At 38.8% G+C, this 20681-nt stretch overlaps 2 protein-coding genes across 3 annotated transcripts in view; both read right to left on the reverse strand.

Moving 5' to 3' along the window:
- TIMP2 (TIMP metallopeptidase inhibitor 2) overlaps nt 1-20681 on the reverse strand; it is a 321405-nt gene that overhangs the window by 52965 nt on the left and 247759 nt on the right. The gene's annotated exons all lie outside the window — the stretch shown is intronic.
- On the reverse strand, nt 91-10861 carry LOC138152365 (large ribosomal subunit protein eL31-like). The gene has a single exon (XM_069076049.1). It carries the CDS (start codon nt 3598-3600, stop codon nt 3115-3117), a length of 486 nt encoding a protein of 161 aa, XP_068932150.1. The 5' UTR covers nt 3601-10861; the 3' UTR covers nt 91-3114.

The raw sequence follows: 20681 nt of genomic DNA on the forward strand, positions 1-20681 counted from the left end.
GTGTGTGTGTGTGTGTGTGTGTGTGTGTGTGTGTGTGTGTGTGTGTGAAGTATATGAAGGAATAATGGTAATTTGTATTCAAGAGATGTAATAATGCCAGTACATGTTTTTTTGGGGGGTGATGGGAGTGGTGTCTCCCCAAGTTCCTCAAACCCACATTTAGTCAAAGTGTGTGGCTATGAAAGAAAAATTCCTAACCTAGAACATACAGACCACAACTACTACCTTGGAAAATAGGAATGAAAATAACCCACTCAAAAGAAGATCCTGGTGGCCTTTTTACTAATTAGACTTTGGTTTGCAAGCTAAGTTAAGCAGGACCAAGTTACCAGATGTGGTGTTTCTACTCCAACCCTGGTCAGAGCTTTGAGTCAATGCCTGGCTATAAGATTAGATAAACTTAGGAATGGTCAGAACAACCTTTCATTAGAATAAATAAATTCTAATTGAAGGTGGGGAAACTATAGGAATTTAGAGTTAGCAGGAAACTTAAATCTAATTTCTTCACTTCACATATCCAGGAACTGAAGGGAAGTAACCCACCTAAGATCATCTCCTTTAGCAAGTAGCAGAGCTGTTATTTATTGCAAAGTCTTCTGAGAGAGTTAAGGTAGGAAAAGTCAATAATCTAATTTACATTTATTAAGTACCTACTATGTTTAAGGCACAGTGCAAATTATTCACAAAACCCACAAAAATATGCATTTTGAAATACATATATAGCTTTTCACCATTTCTAACTAATGTAACCAGCAATTCCCAACCTTTGGGTCTCTGTGGTTTCAAGAAGCTATTTCAAGGGAGCTAAGGATTCATTTGTGTAATTTTTTTTCGGTCCAGATCTGTGATTCCATTAGAGGGAATTCCCTCCATTAGTGCAGATGAGTGATGGAAGCAGCCTTCACTGGGAGAGCTGCCTGAGCCACTGTGAGAGAGGCACTAAGTACTGGCCCAAGGTCATAATGTGGTAAAGAGAGGCAGGACTTACACCGACATTGCAAAGTAACTGGGAAAAAAACAAAATAATTAAACTGACCAACTTATATAATAAACTTCATAACTTGTGAATCTTCAGAAAATTTTCTAAATGAAATGTATTACGTTTGCTGCAACAACTTGTTTTCCATTGTTTGACACTAAGTTAATAAGTTAACAAGGTTTTGACAAAAATTCTTTAATTCTTTATCATGAAGCCATATTTTCCCCAATCAAACCTTAATATAACCCATAGATTTTCAATGAATGAGATTTAAATCAGGCAAATTCCTGGGTCAGTGAAGCATGTTTAGCTCCATTTCTTGGATTTATTTCTTTATTTCTCATGACATGTGTACCATAGACCTGGTTTATGAAGGAAAGGCGGTCAAATACTTGTGGCTTAGAGAAATGCTGGAGCAAATGCTCCCGACTCTGTATCCTTCCCTTACCTTGAAGGAACTTGAAAATGGTAGGGTATAGGTGGGCAGCTATAATATTGGGACAGAGTTGGAATACCAAGCACAATGTAGGAGGGCAAGAAACAAATCTGAACACTTTTTAAAATGGAAAGATCTGGTTTTCCGTGCCTTCCAGACTGTTCTGCTTATCATCCTGTACCAAAATTTAGCCCAAATTTAGAATACTCAAAATGCAAGGTCTCCTTGAAGTAAAAACCCTTCTAGACATGGTATGATCTCTATGCTTTGCTGGATCAAGTACAGTGAAAGTGTTAAAAAATGTCATCCAAACCCCTTGGAATCTTTATCTTTCTTCAAGGTACTCAGGGATCAAGTCCTCCAGACTCTCCTTGTTTTTAGTGTCCACTTCCTATACAAATTACTTTCTGTTTCCTTAGGAGTTCATGTAGTTTCCTCTCACCACCCTCATCTCTCCTTTAAGGCAGGGAGTATTTCAGTTATTTTTGTATTTGTAGCACCTAGCACAGTGACTGACACATGTAGAAACCTAACTATTATTTGTGGAATTCTTTAAAGTTTCCTGATCACCAATGACACTATTAGTGATAAAAACAGAAATGATATCTCCTATTTCAATCTGTCTTATTGTATTTCATCCTTACTTCTCATGCATTAATCAAATTCTAATCTGTAGCTATGTCCTTTTCTTAACTTCCTTGTTTTGTTGGCTTCTCTTCCACATTACCTACTTAAGAAGCTTATTGTGAGAAAAATGCTAGGTAAAACTTAAAGTACCATATAAAAGATCTATAATGTCCTTGAGGGTAAGGACCCTGCCATTTTTTCCCTTTAAACTTTTGTATCCCTAACACAGAGTTCGGCATTCAGGAGATTAACAAATATTTGTTGGACTGACAGTCTCACATGAAAAGTAAGAAGTACCAGCACTGTTTCAAAAATTGATTTTTAAAAGTATTCAGTCACTAGAGTTAGTTATATTCACAAAAAACCTTCACTGGTATTGCGTACATGGGTAGGACTCTTGACTTAGAGTCAGTTAGGAAGCACTGCATCCAAATCCCACTTCTAAAACTTACTAGTTATGTCCCTGTGCCTTAGTTTTCTCATCTTTAAAAAAGGGGAAGGACATAATTGATGCTTCTCAAGGTCTATGATTCTATTGTTGCCTCAGAGCAAAAAGCTGTGTATGTTGGGTTAATGTTTGGGTCTGTATGGGTGGCTAACTGAACCCAAAAGTACACAGAAATGAGAGGTATGTTGGGTAAGATGGCTTTGTGGGAAATGGATAAGGACATATATCCCTCTGCTTGTATACCTATTTATAAGTATGAGGAGGAGGAGAAATAGAGCTGAGCAGGTGTGGGTATCTTTCTGTCTGTTTCAGTACAAAAATAATAACAGGGAGAGCAAGTTAATGCAGTACAAACAACTTTTTGGTGTCTCATGAATGACCTGTGTAGGGGAATTGTGGAGGTGGGGATAAGGAAAATCACCGGCCAGTTTGAGGAGTTCCCCAGTCAACCAATGAGCTTATAGGATGTAGGCCAGTGCAGGCAACTGAGAGACATGGAAAGAAAAGTCTCATTAGCAATCTTCTCATTGGGTTTTAGAGACTCTGGCTGCTTCCAAATCAGCCAACTTTTTCTATAGTCTTTTTTTTTTGACATTTTATAACTTTATTTAAACAAAGTTCAATTTAGTTTTCATCCACATTGACTGTCTGTAAGCTTTTGAAAGTGGTGACAGGCACATACGTAACCAATGTATACAGCTTGTTTGATGAATCTTCATCCTTATTGCGTTTCCTGGACAAACACACTCGGATATGGTACAGGATGTTCCTTATTCCTTTGGCCCAAACAGCTTTGTTGACTCTGGTGTCAATGTGCACATCTGGAGTTCCCATCTCTTTCATGACAAATTTGTGGATTTCCTTTAGGGCCCGGGGAGCTCGCTTTTTGAAGCCTATGCCGTGGATCCGCTTGTGGATGTTGATGGTGTACTCCCTGGTCACCACCTTGTTGATGGTGGAACGCCCCTTCTCGCCACCCTTCTTTGCAGGAGCCATCCTGCCTGGGACCAGGTTGGAAAGGAAGGGCCTTTCTATAGTCTTTAAAATTAGGCTGGTCAGTTTTTCATAATATTTAGAACTTCTTTGCCTTTCCCCACTGTGCCAAACCATGGAGGGGACAAGAGATCTGGACCTTGCCAAATTTCCCTACTATGGCTGAGATTTATTCAGATATTTCAGGTTTGATAGGAAGGTGATTGCTTGTTCAGTAGCCCTCCAAAGTATGTTTACTTTCTCAGGGAAATCTAATAGGTTATTTTAGTGTTTTATGCATTTCTATTTCTTTTTGGGCTACTCTGAGGCCTTTTTGTCTTATGCATTTCATGGGTGTGGGGCAGGGGAGAAATAAGAGACTGTCCTATGTGTTATATTCAATTTAGGACACTGAATCACCATATAGGTACTTATATTCAGGAAAAAGCTAGATTCCAGGTGAAGGTAACAAACTAGAGAAAAAAACTAACATAGGGTCATCAGCTTCCCAGGACTGAACCCTATTTGCATGAACCCAGAGTCTTGGTTTATATCTGCAACTTTAACAAAGTCAATTCACTAAACTTTTGTTGTAATGCCTGTCACAAAAAAGGGAAAGCAAAGATAGCTACAACATGGACCCTTCTCTCAAGAAACTTTCAGTCTCCACATTTAAAGTCTATAATTCCAAAAGGGGGATGGTTTGGGGTAACTAGGTGTCACAGTGGATAGAGCACTGCCCCTGGAATCAGGAGGAACTTAGTTCAAATCTGGCCTCAGACACTTGACACTTACTAGCTGTATGACCCTGGGCAAGTCACTTAATCCCAATTGCCTCACCAAAAAAAGGAGGGGGATGATTTCCATTTTTCTTGGGGAAGGGGGTTGGGAAGGGAAGGTTAAGATGGGAAATTTCTAGCAGGGCAAAATAGGGAGATTCTTTATGACAAAAATAAATTAAACATTGTCACAATTTCTATAGCTGAGGTCAAAATTTAGCAATGGGAAAACAATGTTGCATTCAATATTTCAATTAACTAATAGAAGTCAAATGTAGACAGCTTATTTGCAATTCAGCAAATATAGCTACGATGTGCAAGGCACTGTGCTAGACATTGCTCTCAAGGGGCTCACATTCTAGGGGGAGGGAAAGTAGGAAGATACAACAAATATCTATGCTGAAAGTTATATAAAAATAATTTCAGGAAGAAGAGAGCATTAACAACTGGAGGAACTGGTAAAAGTTTTATGCAGGAAGTGGTACATGAGCTATACTTTCAAGGAAGTTGGGAATCCTATAAGGTTCCTTTCTTTCTCTAGAGGATGCTAAGCTTTCTTAGCTTTAGAGCTTTATTATAAATCATTTACAACACTGATGTTCATTCATCTTTCTCATTTCATAGTAGTATACCTTTGTTTCATGTTTTAATAATAAAGGATAATTTATTTTCTTTTTTTTCTTTTTGGAGGGGGGAAGATAGGGCAATTGGGGTTAAGTAATTTGCCCAAAGTCACACAGATAGTTTGTGTGTGTGTGTGTTTGTGTGTGTGTGTTAAGTGTCTGAGGCCAGATTTGAACTCAGGTTCTCCTGACTCCAGGGCCAGTACTCTACTCACTGTGCCACCTAGCTGTCCCCAAGGATAATTTATTAGTACTACTATGGAGATTGGACTGCATGGAATTTGGGAGATTATTTTAACCTGCTTGTTTTTCGCAAAAGCATACCTTTTTAACACTGATATTCTCCTAGAGATGCTCTACAATTCTGAATTTTGGAGGGTCATAAATGTAGAAGGATCAAAATTGAAGGTGCCCCACAGAGCAATGCTAGGATGCACTGTGGGCATCAGTGGGAGATATATAGCACATTACTATTGATGTGCACATAAGAAGTGGCATAAAAGACATTATCAAGGACATGTATGACCAAAAAAAAGGCCTGAGTCAGTCAGGAGTAATAGATGGACAGTCCAGGTGTTCCACTGTTGTCCTCAAGATAACAAAAGCCCTGTAGCACAATGATAGGATTCATCAACAAGAATTTATTAATCTCCTACTATGTGCCAGGTACTGTGCTAAGCACTAGGGATACAAAGAAGGACAAATGACAGTCTCTCCTCAAGAAGTTTAAAGTCTAATGGGGGAGACAACATACAAATAACTATGTGCAAACAAGATATATAGAGGATAAATTGGAGATAATTAACAGAGAGAAGGTACCAGCATTAAGTGCAATGAGAATAGATTTCCTAAAGAAGGTAGGATTTTTAAATGGGACTTCAGGGAAGCAGAGATGAAGAGGGAGAGAATTCTAGGCATGGGGTAGAATAAAAATGCCTGGAGTGAGGAGATAAATTATCTTGTGCAAAGAACAGCAAGAGCTCCAGGGTCACTGGATCTCAGATTACATGGGGGTAAGATATAAGAAGGCTAGAAAGGTAGGAGGGGGCCAGGTTATTAAGGACTTTGAATGTCAAATAAAGGATTTTATATTTAATCCTGGAGGTGATAAAGAGCCACTGGAACCAGGGGTGGAAGGGATAACATACTTAGAACTGCATTTTAATAAGATTAATTTGATGCTGAGTAGAAAGAGACATGAATAGGTTTACCAATCAAAAGGTTATTGCAATAGTTCAGTGATGAGGTAATGAGGGCCTACACTAAGGGGGTGGCAGTGTCAGAGGCAGAAAGGGTTGTATACAATATATATTATGAGGGTAAAATCAACACAACTTGGTAACAGATTGGATATGGGAGGCTGAGAGACTAAGGAGTCGATGATAACATCTAGGTGGCAAGCTTGGGGGACTAAGGGAAGGTGGTACCTTCAACAGTAGGGAATTAGAAAGAGGGGAGGAATTTAGGGGGGAAATAGTGAGTTCATTTTTGGACATGCTGAGTTTAAAGATGAGACACCCATCATTAGTGGGCGTGAAATGGATGATGATCCAGCAAATAAAACTGAGGAGTGGCCAGACATGTAGGAGGACAAACAGGATGGAGTAGTATCATGAAGACCTAGACAGAAGAGAATGTCAAGGAGAAGAGGGTGGATGAGTGTCAAAGCCTGCAGACAGATCAAGAAGGATAAGGATTAAGAAACGGCCAGTAGATTTGGCAATTCAGAGATCACTGGTAACTTTGAGAAGAGCAGTTTTGTTTGAATGAAGTCAGAAGCTAGAGTGTAGAGAGTTTAGAGAACAGTGAGAAGAAAGGAAATGGGGGCCTCGATTGTAGCTTGCCTTCTCATGGGTTGTAGGATGACAGAAGGGATGAATGCATTAAATGAGTTGGGGGTTTTTTGAAGATGGGGAAGACATGGGTATATTTATAGGCAATAGAGAATGAAGTAGTCAATGAATAGGGAGGGAAAGAGGGGATGGGAGAGAGGGCAATCTGCTGAAGACAGGATGGAATGGGATCACTTGAAATTGTAGAGAGGTTAGCCTTGGCAAGGAAAAGAGCCACTTTACCCTGTGAGTCAGGAATGAAGGATAAGACAGTGGGTAGAAGGCATTTAAGTGATGTGAAATGAAGATGGAGAGAAGGAGGAGCTTTTGGCAAATGACTTCAATTTTTTTTCAGTGAAAATCAATAATTAATCAGTAAACACTTATTAAGTGCCTATTATGTTCACGTACTGTGCTAAATGCTACAATACTAAGTGCTACTGTGCTAAAGAAATACAAAAAAAGGCAAAATGGAGTCTCTGCCGCAAGGAGCTCACAGTCTAATGAAAGAGACAACAAATACATACAAATGAGTGATATACAGGATAAATAGGAAATCATTAAAAGAAGGAAAGCTCTAAGATATGTTAGAAGAAACTTTCTGTAGAAGATGGGATTTTCATTGGAATTTAAAGGAAACCAGCAGGCAGAGATGAGGAAGGAGAGCATTCTAGGTATGGGAGACAGTCAGAGAATATGACCAAAGCAAAGTGATAAGAGTATCCTGTTCAAAGAACAGCAAGGAGACCATTGTCACTGGATCAAAGAGCACATAGTGGGGAGTAAGGTATAAGAAGAATAAAAAAGTAGGAGTGGGTTAGGGAATGTCAAGCAGAGAATCTGGTATTTGATTCTGGAGCTAAGAGCATGCCACTAGAATCTACTGAGTAGAGAGGGATGATACAATCAGTGCTTTGCAGTCCCACCAGCAGACTATTGTAAGTCTTCTTACATAATGAGGATCTTCTGGGGAGGGGTGGGTGGTGCCAGAGGAGAGAACTGGGCTTATTTGAGAGATAGTGCAAAGGTGAAATTGACAGACCTTGGCAACACATTTGGATATGGGAGGTGAGAGATAATGGGGAGTTGAGGATGAAACCTAGGTTGAGAGCCTGAGGAACTGAGAGGATGGTGTTGCCCTCACTAAAAAAGGGAAGTAAGGAGGAGGAAGGATTTAGGTGTGGGGAGGGAAGAGATAATTAGTTGTTTTAGACATGTTGCGTTTGAGATGTTTAAAAGGCATATGGAGATAGAAGAGTGGAGGTCAGCAGAGAGGTTGGGGCAGAATAGGTGTATTTGAGAATCATCCACATAGAGATGGCAATTAAATCCATGGGAGCTGATGAGATCACCAAGTCAAGCAGTATAGAGAGAGAAGAGAAGGGGGCTCAGGACAGAATATGGAGGGACACCTACAGTTAGAAGGTATGATCTGGTTCAATAAAGGAGATAGAGAAAGAGCAGTCAGATAAGCAGGAAAACCAGGAGTGGTTTCCTGAAAACCTAGAGAGAAAAGAGTATCAAAGAGCAGAGTGATCACAATGTCAATATGAAATATGAGGTAAGGTCCTCAACTGAGAGGGTAAGGGAAGGGGAAATTCTGGGAGATTTGAAGAGAGATGAAAAGATATGGAAAAGCTGCTGCAGTGAGTAGGGCAGTGAATCAGGTAGGAAGGTGGAAAAGAATTGCCTTGACACAGTGAGGGCCCAGTTGAGACTATGTAGCATAAATTTATAGTGGGTCTAGTTAGTGCAGTTAACAAGTTTTTCCAACTTTGTTCAGCTGTGGAAGGTAATTGTAATATAAGGATAAGAGTCAAGGCAAAATAGCTGAAAGGATAAGGAAGGAGGGGACTCCAGAAAAAAGAACAGTGTAGGATCGAACTGGTTCACCAAGGGGTCAAATTGAGAAAGGAGAAGAACATAGCCAGTGCAGGAATAATGACCTGGGAAAAAAAAACAAATATTGAGGGATTGTTGGTCACAGTAAGAATGGAACAGGCAAGGCTGACAGAGAAGCAGAAAAACAACAAATAAGGTGATTTCAGGGTTCAGGAACTGAATTGGTTCATTAACATCTCTTGTGTTACTGAGGGGAGGTGGAGGAAGAGGTCATGAGAAATAACTTAAGCTGAAGAAGTGTGAAGTTGGGATGTTGAATAGAGCATCAGGATATATGTGAAGTCCTCTAGCATGAGGGCAGGAAGTAGAGAGAAGACAGAACCTTGAACTGTATGGTGAACTTACTGAAGAAATAAGGGGAGTGGTTTGAGTTGAGTCTACAACTATTTAGAGTCTGCATTTCCTGTAAGTTTACCACCCACCCCACCACCAGTGTTCTGTCCCTGTGCTTCCCTTAAATATGATGCCCCTTGTTCTACCTGGAAGCCTCCACATACCAGCTACTTTCTTTTTTAAAAAGAAAATTTTAGACCAGTTCCCTGTTGATGCTTCAGCTGTGCGTGAGGAGTCAACACTGTCTCCCTCTGAATTTGGTTTCTCCTCTGATGATAGTAGGACTCCAGAGTCTTTGTCTTTGCAGTCTGCTTTCTACCCACTTTGAGGCAGTTGTGAACTGATCCAACCATTCTGGAGATCAATCTGGAATTATGCCCAAAGGGCTATAAATAATTTCATACCCCTTGACCCAGCAATACCATTTCTAGGGTTGTATCCCAAAGAGATCATAGAAGTGGGAGGAAGACCCATATGTACAAAAATATTTATAGCAGCTCTTTTTGTGGTGGTAAAGAATTGGAAATTAAGGGGGTGCCCATCAATCGGGGAATGGCTGAATAAGTTGTGGTATATGCATGTAATGTAATACTATTGTGCTATAAGAAACAAGGAGCAGATGGACTTCATAGTTACCTGGAGAGGCTTATAAGAACTGATGCTGAGTGAGAAGAGTAGGGCCAGGAGAAATTTGTACACAATCACAGACACAACGTATGTGTGATGACCAACTTTGATAGACTGGATTCTTCTCAGCAGTTCAGGGTTCTAAGTCAACCCCAAAAGTCTCATGATGGAAAGAGATGTCTACATCCAGAGAAAGAACTGAGTTTGAATCCAGATTGAAGCAAACTACCTGCTTTTTTTTTTCTTGTTTGGTTTTGTTTCCTCTTTCCCATTGTTCATTCCATCTGACACAATCCTTCTTTATAACCTAACTAATGTCTAATGTGAAAGTATTTGCAGATACTATACTTGATTGTATGCTGCCATGGGGGGGGAGTGGGAAGGGGGGGAGAAGAAGAGAAAATTTGAAACTCAAGGAATTGTGGAAATGAATCTTGTAAACTAAAAGTGAACAAATTAATAAAGACCAAAAATTTTAAAAAAAGAAATTTTTATTAATAATTTTTGTTATTTGGAGACAACAGTCACCAGAATTTGTGGAGAATTTATGGATAAGAACTGAACAGGATGAGAAAAATGGTGATCCTTACAAGTGAAAGGAATACTCATAAGATCATAGGTACATCCAAGAATACAAGAACTACTAATAATTTTTATAAATTGTATCCCAGCTAAAAGGTTGTGGGGGGGGGAGAAGAAGACGAAGAGGAATTTAAAATATGACTGTGATATTTCTTTTGGGGGGGGCAGTCACAGTGACCCCAGAGTCTTAGAGCTACAAGGGACCTTAAAAGTCAACAAGCCCAACTCTTACACTTTATAGATGAATCACTAAACAAATGCATATAGTGAACTATTTAAGACAGGCCTCCATTAAAGTCACACTGAATAAAATGAAACCTCTTTAAAGAGGGCAATCCTACTGCTATTCCTGCTGAGTCTCTATTGTGCTGTCCATTTCTAGCCTTTCAAAGCTAATAATAAGGATAATAATAACAACAATAACCATAATACTTAGCACTGATATAGAGTTTTAAGGTTTGCAAAGTGAATTACAAATACTATATCATTTTATTCTCACAAGAACCCTGGTAGGTAGGTGCTATTGTTATAACCCCATTTTAGAAATGAGGAAACTGAAGCAGATAGCTGCTAAATGACTTGCCCAAGGGATTTGAATTCAGTACTTCCTACTCCAGGTCTGCTATTTTACCATTATGCCACCTAGCTTCCCTTAATAAGAGTTGAGTCTACAACTAAAGTCTGCATTTCCTGTAAGTCTACCCACCTCAACCCCACACCAGGCTTCTGTCCCTGTGCTTTCTTTAAATATGATGCCCCTTGTTCCACCTGGCAGCCTCCACATACCAGCTCCTTTCTTTTTAAAAAAAGATATTTTTATTAATAATTTTTGTTATTACAACATCTACATTTCCGAGTGTATTCCTCCCCCTCATTTCCAGAGGGCCATCCCTTTTAACAAAGAATAAAAGAGTGAGAAACAATTTGGAAAACTAACCATCATGTCAAAATTGGATCCTATATGTAGTGTTTCTACACCTATAGCTTCCTACCTCCACAAAGTTAGGAAGGAGGAAGTGGGGGATGGGTGGGGGTGTGTGTGGGAGGTACCATCTCCCACGTCCTCTTGGAGGCTAGGCAGCTATAATTTCACAGCATTTGGTTTCGATTGTTTTGTTACTCTTTCCAGTTACACTGTTACAGTCATTATGTATACTGTTTTCCTGGTTCTGCTTTTATTTCACTTTGTATCATTTCACATCTTCCCTTGCTACTCTGTCTTCATCATATTCATTGTTTCTTACAACCACAGCAATAGTTTATTAAATTCATGCAGGGCAACTTAACCCAATTCATGAGCATCTACTTTTGTTTTCAATTCTTTCCTATTACAAAAGCGTTATTATGACAATTCTGATGCTTTGGGTATATATGGCTAGCAATGGAACCTCTGGGACAAAGGGTATAGACATTTTAAGTCACTCTCTATGCAGAATTCCAAATTGATTTTCAGAATGGTCAGACTTTACAGCTCTATTATTACATTAATCTTTTCACTATCCCTCCATCATTTATTTCTATTTTGGGGGTCATATTTGTCAATTTGCTTGATGATGAGATATAACCTCAGATTTGTTTGGATATGTCTGAGTGATTTAAAACATTCTTTGGTTTGCAATTCTTTTGAGAACTATTTATTCAAATCTTTTCAACATCTAGCTATTAGGAAATGGTCTTTGGTCTTAATATTTCTGTTAGTTGCCTTTTTCTCTTAACTATCAGACCTTTTATCAGAAATATTTGATGCAAAGATTTTTTTACTCAGTCAACTGCCTTCTTTCATATTCTTATTTCTTTCATATTCATATTTCTTCATACAAAAGCCTTTCCATTTTATGTAATAAAAATTCTTTTATCTTTTATAAGCACTTCTATCTTTGTTTGGTTAAGAACCCAACTACTTTCCATTTTCCCCTAGATGTCTAGAGATAGGCCTGAGACTATTTCTGGGTGTGTCTGGAAAATGCAGAGTAATTCAGACATCAGCAGATAGAGTAAAGCAACCTAATTGCTTAAAGATGAGCTCTAAATTCGAGACCATAATTTTATTATTCCATTTTATCCTTATGACCAATCTGAGAAAAAAAGGGTTGATAATAGTCTCATTTTGCAGATGGATGTAGAAACTGAGGCTCAAAGCAGCAAAGGTAACAAGGTCACATAGCAAGATAGTTACAGAACTGTGAATACAAATTTCATATTAGGACTCTAAAAAGCCAGTGGTCTTTAGACCATTCTGATAAAACATTATTATGTTTTGCTAGACACTATTGCATAGGTAAAAGATAGCCTCCATAGACCAATTATTAGGGCTGGCAAGATGGCACAGGGGATAGAGTACTTCACCTGGAATCAGGAAGATTCCTCTTCCTGAATTCAAATCTAGCCAGATACTTACTAGCTATGTAAACCTCGGCAAATCACTTGACCCTGTTTGCCCTCAGTTTCCTCATCTGTAAAATGAGCTGAAGAAGGAAAGAGCAGACTATTCTGGTATCTTCACCAAGAAAACCCCAAATGGGTTTGTGGAGAGTTGTACATGACTGAAATGACCAAACAACAACATAGGCGATTATTATTTGAGTCAAACACTCTGATATGAAAAACATGTAAGAGGACCAAGAAAAAAAAACCAAACCAGCACAAAGTTAGTTGACCAAACACATGATATCAATATTAAATTACATTTAATTTAGGGTAGAGAGAAATACAAAAAAAGAAGCTGTTCTATGAAATTGATCTTGGATCATTAAATGGCAAAACCAGGAACTAGAAGAAGTGTAAATAGGCAAATTTAGGCTTGATTTACGGAAAAAGGTATAGGGTTATAGAAACTGAAGATACTTTCTAACAGGTATAGCTGTCTAAAAGTGGAATGGCCTGCTTCAGGAGTTCTGGTTTCCTCCTCACTGGGTATCCTCAAGCAAATGCTAGATGACCATTTACTAGGTAGTTTGTAAAGGGTATTTTTATATAGGTATAGATTTAGACAAGATGAGATGCCCTTTAAGGTCTCTTCTCACTCTGAGGTTCTATGAAAGCAGATGGAACATCCGTAAAAACTTCAAGTTCACACAGAGAGAGTCTGGGAAAAGGTCATTAGCAATCCTTTGGACAATTATAGACAACTTCATTGAAACTCCAAGACTCCAGAGTAATCACTGATGTAATCAGTCAATCTTCTGTCTGTAGGGGTCAAAGGCAGGAATATAAAAGAACAGGAAAATATTTGAGGAAAAAGGATCTGCCAGATCATCATCCCTTGAATCATTAAGAGTTGGCTATACTTTTTGGTGGCCAGATCCTACACATGTGGCTGATGCAAGGGTTTCATTAATTTAATTGTCTGGTCATAAAGTCAGTCCCAGGATGGTATGGATACTCCCCAGCATAAGAGCCCCACATTTACAAAGCATTTTTATAAGCATTACTATCCCCATTTTACAAAGAAGAAAACTGAGGTTCAGAAAAGTTAAGTAATTTCCCTACATGTACAGCTAAGAAAAGTTAGAGGTTAGACTTAAACCCAGGCCCTTCCAACTTCAAACCAGTGTTCAAGGCTCAATTAAAAATTTGTGACATTTTCATGTTTGAGGATGAAATCACCTTTGTTTTTTTTTTTTTTTACCTATACTCTCTATCTGGGATGGGTGTGATTTTTTTTTTAATTAGTAGGAACTGTGAGAGGATGAATTTAAATTCATCTATTAGGGTACATATTAGTAGCTGTGTCATAAGGAGTTGAGTCTGCTGGCTGAGTCTTCGGTAATGGGGTAATCTGTGGTTTTTTGTCATCTATGCCTCTACTGTACCCTATGACCACAGATATTAAGGAGCCAGAAATGAATAAAGGGATTTGGTCTGGTGTGGTAGATTTTTCACATTCTGAAAACTCTGACTGAGACTAAATTATAGCCTAGCCACTAATAGCCTACCTTTCCTGGATTTAGGGTAGAAGGGGTGGATAGAGAAGAGGAGACATTTCTATGAGCCAGTAAGGTATGCTGCTCTGAGGTCAGGCAGCTTCCCAGAAAAGAGAAAGCAGTTTCTGACTTAGGTGTTTTATTCACACCGCCCTTCTCCAGGAGGAACTCAGGTCTCTCTCTCTCTCTACTGGCATTCAAGGTTGGTAGCTCTAAAGCACCTTTATTGTACTCAATTTCTTCCATTGGCTTTCAAGACAACAGCATCTGGCCCAAAGACAACATTTTCATAGCTTTCCAGGAGGTTTTCCTCCCCCTTCTCTCCCTTCCCAGTTCATGCCTTTAAGCTGAAAAGTTTTGCCTACTGCCTTTATAATCTTGCAAGGAAACCACAGACCTCCCTTCCATATAGTAGCTACACTCAAAACACTGAAAGGAGAGATCATAACCTAGTTTGGCCTCTAGATGACATCTAGAGACTTGGGAGCAGTTTAGACAGTGGGGCCATTCATCACTCAGAGTTTTCCATGCCCTTTGCTCCAGGTGATTTAGACTAATGAGTAGGCAGTGAAGTCACACAGAGCTTTTTCAATAGAGGCAATATTCTCATGAACCAAAAAGGAACACTACCCCTTTCCATGTCAAGATAAAGTAACCACAAAGAAGGCTGGGAATATCTCCCAAATGCCAGGTTATTGAGTAGAATAACTAAGGCAGTGGCTCAAAAACATTTCTTGTTGCAACCCTAGATTGGATGCTAATAAAGCTTTGTAGTAGTAAGGCCCTAAAGGGAACTGAAATGGGTTGTACCTCTTCTTTAAAAACAGTATTCACATATACTATATGAATATGATACTTCAACCTTTAAAGTGATGCCTGAAGAAGGTATCCAGTCCAGAAAAAGCCCAAGCAGGAAACTGTGATGGGAATGGTGGATGCTGTCTTTGTGGATCACCATGGTGATCAGTGGTACATTTTCAAGGTATTATTGGTGGGGCTCACTGCCATTGTCTGAGTCACTTGCTACTGGGTCTGAAGGAAGGTTTAGTAATGGATTCTGCCTCTTTTCCTGGCCAATTGCTACCCCTCTAAAAAAGCTTCAAGGTCGGGAGCCCTGATATACTTTTATCTCACTTGGCACCTTCCTTTGGCTTTCAAGACACAAGCACCTGAACCAAAAACAAAAGCTCTGATTGCTCTGGGTGGTTTCCCCTTCCAACTCACTGTCATGCCAACTAGTTTTGCCAACCCGGAAGTGCTTCAAGCATATCTATCATTTATTTATCACCTAAATCAGAGAGGCTCATGCTCTAGGATAGTTGTAGGGCTATGAACTTGTAAGCCATAGACACTGCAGAGCCAGGGTTTTTAACCTGTGGTTGGTGATCTTAAAAAAAAAGAAAACAAAACAAAAAATGCCCCAGCGTACACACACGCACATGCACACACACACATGTATAATTGTATTCCAATATAATTGTTCTATTTTATGTAATCTTCTGCATTTTATTTATGCAGTTAAAAACTTTTTGGGAAGAGGTCCCTATTATTAGACTGCCAAAGGGATCTGTGACACAAAAAAGGTTACACTCTGTCAATGGAGGGAATCCCAACAGCAAAAAATTACAGATCCTTGAAACAGTGAATTAAACCTCCCCCTTTTCCAAACCAATCTTTACATAGCTGCCAAACTAATTTCCTGAAAGTACAGGTTTGGCCACATCACTCTCCTCCTCAGTAAATGCCACTGGCTCCTCAGATCTCTTTGGGATCCAATATTATTAACTCCTCTCTCTGGCACTGAAAGCCCTTCACAATCTGACCCTAATTTATGTTCCAGTCTCATGGAACATCAATTTTCTTTGTGCATATTGTGGACCAGACAAACTGAGCTTCCTTGCTTTTCTACATACACAACATCTCATCTTTGCACTGGCTGTCCTCCCTCCTTGCCCTGCTAGTGTCCTTCAAAGACCAGATACTCAACTGCCATTATCTTTATGAAGCCTTTCCAAAGTCCCCATGTGGAGGCAGCTTGGGAGCCTGATTTTGGGAAAGTCGTGATGAGGCACTCTGGGCAGGGGCCAGTCCATGTTATTTGTACACAAGTATATATAAACTACAAACTCCTTGAAGGTAGAGACTATTGTCATTTTTGTCTTTTTAATCCTAGAGCCAAGCATCATGCCTAGTACATTGAGTAGGTACTCAATCAATACTTATTTTTTAAAAATGTTTTTCATTTTAATATGAAAATAGACAAATTTCCCTTGCTCCTCTTCATAATGCCTCACCTTTATTCTGGTGTTATCCCATATCTTCAAGCCAGAATTAAAAAAAAAATTTATCAACCTATTTAAACTCTATGCATTGGGACTTCCAAGACAAAAAATGAAACAATCCCTGCTCTTAAGAGTGTATATCAGGGGCAGCTAGGTGGTGCAGTGAATAGAGCACTGGTCCTGGAGTCAGGAGGACCTGAGTTCAAATCCTGCTTCAGACACTTGACACACTTAGTAGCCATGTGACTTTAGGCAAGTCACTTAACCCCAATTGCCCTCCAAAAAGCAAAAAAAAAAAAGAGTGTATATCCTATGGGAAATATATACCTATATAAGTAAATTTAAAATATATACAACAAATGAAATACAAAATGATCTGGGGAAAGAGACCAAATGAGATCAGTGAATACTTAGAGAAAGAAGAAACACTTGAGCTGAACCTTGAAGCATGAGGGACTGCAAATTATGAATTAGATGATTTTAGGGATGGATGTCGGGGTAGCAGCCTGAATAAAAGACAAAGAGGTAGGAGATGGAATGCTGGGTACAAAACAGTCAATAGACCACTTTAGTTGGAACAGTATATAAAGGCAGCCAGATTAAGAAAGGCTTCCAATGCTAACCAGAGGAGGTAGGAAATGAGATAAAAGGTGACTATTTCTAAAGTAGTAATTGGAAATGCTAGCACACTGCCATACATCTGGTAAGTGCTTAATAAATTCTTGCCGCATTGGATGGTCTCCCAGGAAGCTTCCAGATTGCAAATTCCATGACTTTATAGTTCTAAGTGAGAGCCAGGATCATATAGGTGGCTAGTGAATCAAGGATTAGAGCCTAGGTTTCTGGATCTCCATATTCACAATGACTCTAAAGCATGAGAAGAAACTAGTTGTACCTTCTGAATCTTTACAGATAAAATAATATTCATAATATTTTAGAATTAAGTATATTTCATGGAATTCAGACACTGAACATGGTAACTCAGATAGGCAGGATATTAGGTTAATCAAAACTGAATGCAAAATGTTTAGAGATTAGAGATAATAGTTAGCCTGACCTTTTCCCAAGATCGATCTTTAGTATCCAAAGCTTCTCTCTCAAGCTGTAGCTCTATTTACTTGGCTAGGAAGAGGTCATGCTAATATTACTGTCTTTATCTGGTAGCCTAGACCTCAGAAAGATTTCACCTATATCACAATCTAAGTTAGTGCAGTCAGCATGTCTTGGGTGAGTGGATACTCCCTGATAAAAGTAAAATTTTAGAGAGAAGTAATTTCAAAGATATGAAGAAAAATACTTTTGCAGAGTTCAATAGATCATTCCACTCATCTTACCTGGAATCGATGTGGGTAGGAGATGTGGGGGGGGGGGAGGGAGAGAGAGAGAGAGAAAGAAGACGAAGAAGAAGTGGAAGAGGAAGAGGAAAAGGGAGGAGGAGGAAGAGGCAGTAGTGTCTACAGAAACTTCTCCCAAGGCATACTTCCTACCTCTTGACTATATTTACTTATTTTAAGGCATAACTTTCATTCAGTAGAAGATATAACAAATAACAATTTTTCCCTAATTAGAGCTTCTTTCTTTTAGGATCCTGGCAACCACAGTAAAAGATGCAGAGACTACCAGTCATCTGCTTCACATTCAGAAGAGGCTTTTCAGTTTTCCAAGGAAAGCACTTGAGAGCAAAAATTTTTTTTTTATTAAAAAAAATCTCCTTTTATCATTGCATGTCATTTGTGCGGTGGTGGTGGTGTGTGTGTGTGTGTATATATGTGACTGAGCATTCAGTTTCTTTACTATTAACGAGTTTAAACACTTCTCCCTACCAAAGAGAAAACAATAACTCCACAAACCTTTCTGGAACCATTTTCTTTTTCTGATCTCAAACTGACCACATTTAAAATAAAATTCATCCTCCCCACCTAAGCTAACTGTCATTTCTCACTTTCTTATTTCAGTCAATGGCTCCACTTCCTTCCAGAATTCAATAAGCAAATCCTTGGAATTGTAGGATTTAGAGTGGAGGGTTTCAGCCATCACTGAGCCCACTACATAGATAGTAATTAGCAAAGGCAGGATTTGAATATTGGTCTTTTGACTAAGACACATCCAGTGTAGTTCTCCTTGTACTCTGTCTCCTTTCTCTAAGCCACCAAATTTTAAGTTACCATTTTCACTGGAAATTTTTCTAAAATGGTTCACATACTTCCAGCCTTTTAAAAAGAGCAGATACCAAGCATAATTTAACCTTTTCCTGATGAGTCAGACTCATCATCATGAAAATATAATTACAAAAATTATACTGTACTGTAATAAAATGATGTTCCCAGAGGCTATTGCAGTAGCTGGGACTGTTTGCTCCTAAACTAAGTGACTTCCCACCTAGATCTAAGGCGTGGGTGTGTGTGTGTGTGTGTGTGTGTGTGTGTGTGTGTGTGTGTATTTCATAGCTTTTCTGGCTCTTCTGTACTTTATAGGCTGTTAGCAAGCACTTGCTGCTTGTCAGTCTGACTGCCTCTAACATATTCCCCATCCCTTATAATTTTTTGGCTTTAAATTTGATGTAAATTTAGAAACTAGTTAAGTAGGCTAGTTAAAACTATATCTAAAGCAAGAGCAAATGGGCTCTGAGATAGTTTTCTTTAGAATAAAATGCAATGAGCTTTAATACAGACTTTGTGACATGTTTTGATTGTTCAAGAGCCTTATTTGCTTACTTGAACTCACAAGAACTTCAGAGTTCTTGGCTATATTCTAGACATTTAAGATTACTGGAAAAATAACTTCCAGATAAGTAAGATATTACTTTAAAAATCTATCTTGTTTTCTAATTGTTTCATATATGGGAATCTTGTTTCTTTAATGTTATAAGCACTTTCAGGGCAAAAACCAACTATGTCACATTTTTTTTTATAACCACCCCACCATTTTGTAGAATAAACACCCAATAAATCCTTGCTACACTGAGATAATCAATTCAATTGATTGGTGCAAATGAGCTGTCTAAATAGATATTACTATGACAACAATAAAAATGTTTTTGAAGATGATTTTCATCACCTCCTTTTCTTCCAAATCTAGGGTTGATTTATTTTCTGCTGACCAGTCTCCCTAAATAATTTTAGCTCAGTGTCCCCTACTCAGTTATAGCCATGTTCACCTTATGAGTAAGTGGAAATTTTGTCACCACTCTTCTCTTGTATCTTGGGTCTGCTTTTTATCCCATAAGCCTTAAAAACCTGGTAGGCATTAAAAAGAGGCTACTGAGGTATGGAGCCTCTAGAGCTTTGTGGGGGGCCTCTGCTGGCAAATGTGTAGCCCATCTCCCCAAACAAAATGCCTCATCACCTCACCACAACAAAAGCTCTCTAAACATGCTGATGAAATAGTGATATCCTCACAATGGGGGAGGGGGGGAGGGCTAGGAAAAAATTGTACCAATGGGGAACAACCCACCAAAGAGAAATGGGTGGGGTTTGTCAAATGACTAAAGGTAGTGGAAATAAATGCTCTCTTATTTTCAGCAACAGCTCCAGATTCTTTGCTGGCCTGCTATGTCAGGCTGTTGCCATAGGAACAACAGTATTCTGATACTATGACAGCAGGGCAGGGGGTGAAATCAGGGGCACAGACATGCTGGCCAAGGGGAAAATGTCCAATCAGAATGTTCATGTACCTCCAACCAGAAAAAAGCTACTAAACATTAAGATGAGCAGAGAGAGAAAATGAATCAAAAGATTCTTAAAAACAGAAAAACAAAAAATGATCACACCCAACATTTAGACCCTTACAGAGGCAACTACAGCACTAGAGATTTTCATAACCCTTATCACTCCTAATACCGCCATGATTAATTATATCATTGGTGTGCAGGAGCCAGCTTAAACTGGCTGAGCTGTTTTCAATATAAGCATTCATACCTCAGAAGGCTATAAATCAAGCCTTCTTCAAGGTTTATTGTTTAGTTGGTTGTCTGGACTTATGGAAGTGTTAATAATGCCAATTAGATTTATTTTATCTGTGAATACACATCTATATTATATTATATGTTTTTTATATTACATTATAATATATGATATTATTTTATTTTGTGAATACACATCTACCCCTCCCAGTTGTGGTTGCTGAACCAGCCTACTCTTGAGTGGCATCTTCCCTCAGCAACGTATCTTGATGTTACAGGGCTGTAATGAGACAGGTATGAAGGTCAGCTGACTTTTTTCTCCCCAACCTTTCCCTTTCCCTCAAGTCTTGTCTTTTGTCTCTGCTAGAAACAGTACAAATATTCTAATCATAGAAGATACTTGCTTCTTCCTGATGGGTCATATTACAAAATTCT

The sequence above is a fragment of the Petaurus breviceps genome, unplaced genomic scaffold (assembly GCF_028583685.1).
Source record: "Petaurus breviceps papuanus isolate PSGF00001 unplaced genomic scaffold, PetGlider_PUasm1.0 90925, whole genome shotgun sequence".
Lineage (NCBI taxonomy): Eukaryota > Metazoa > Chordata > Mammalia > Diprotodontia > Petauridae > Petaurus > Petaurus breviceps.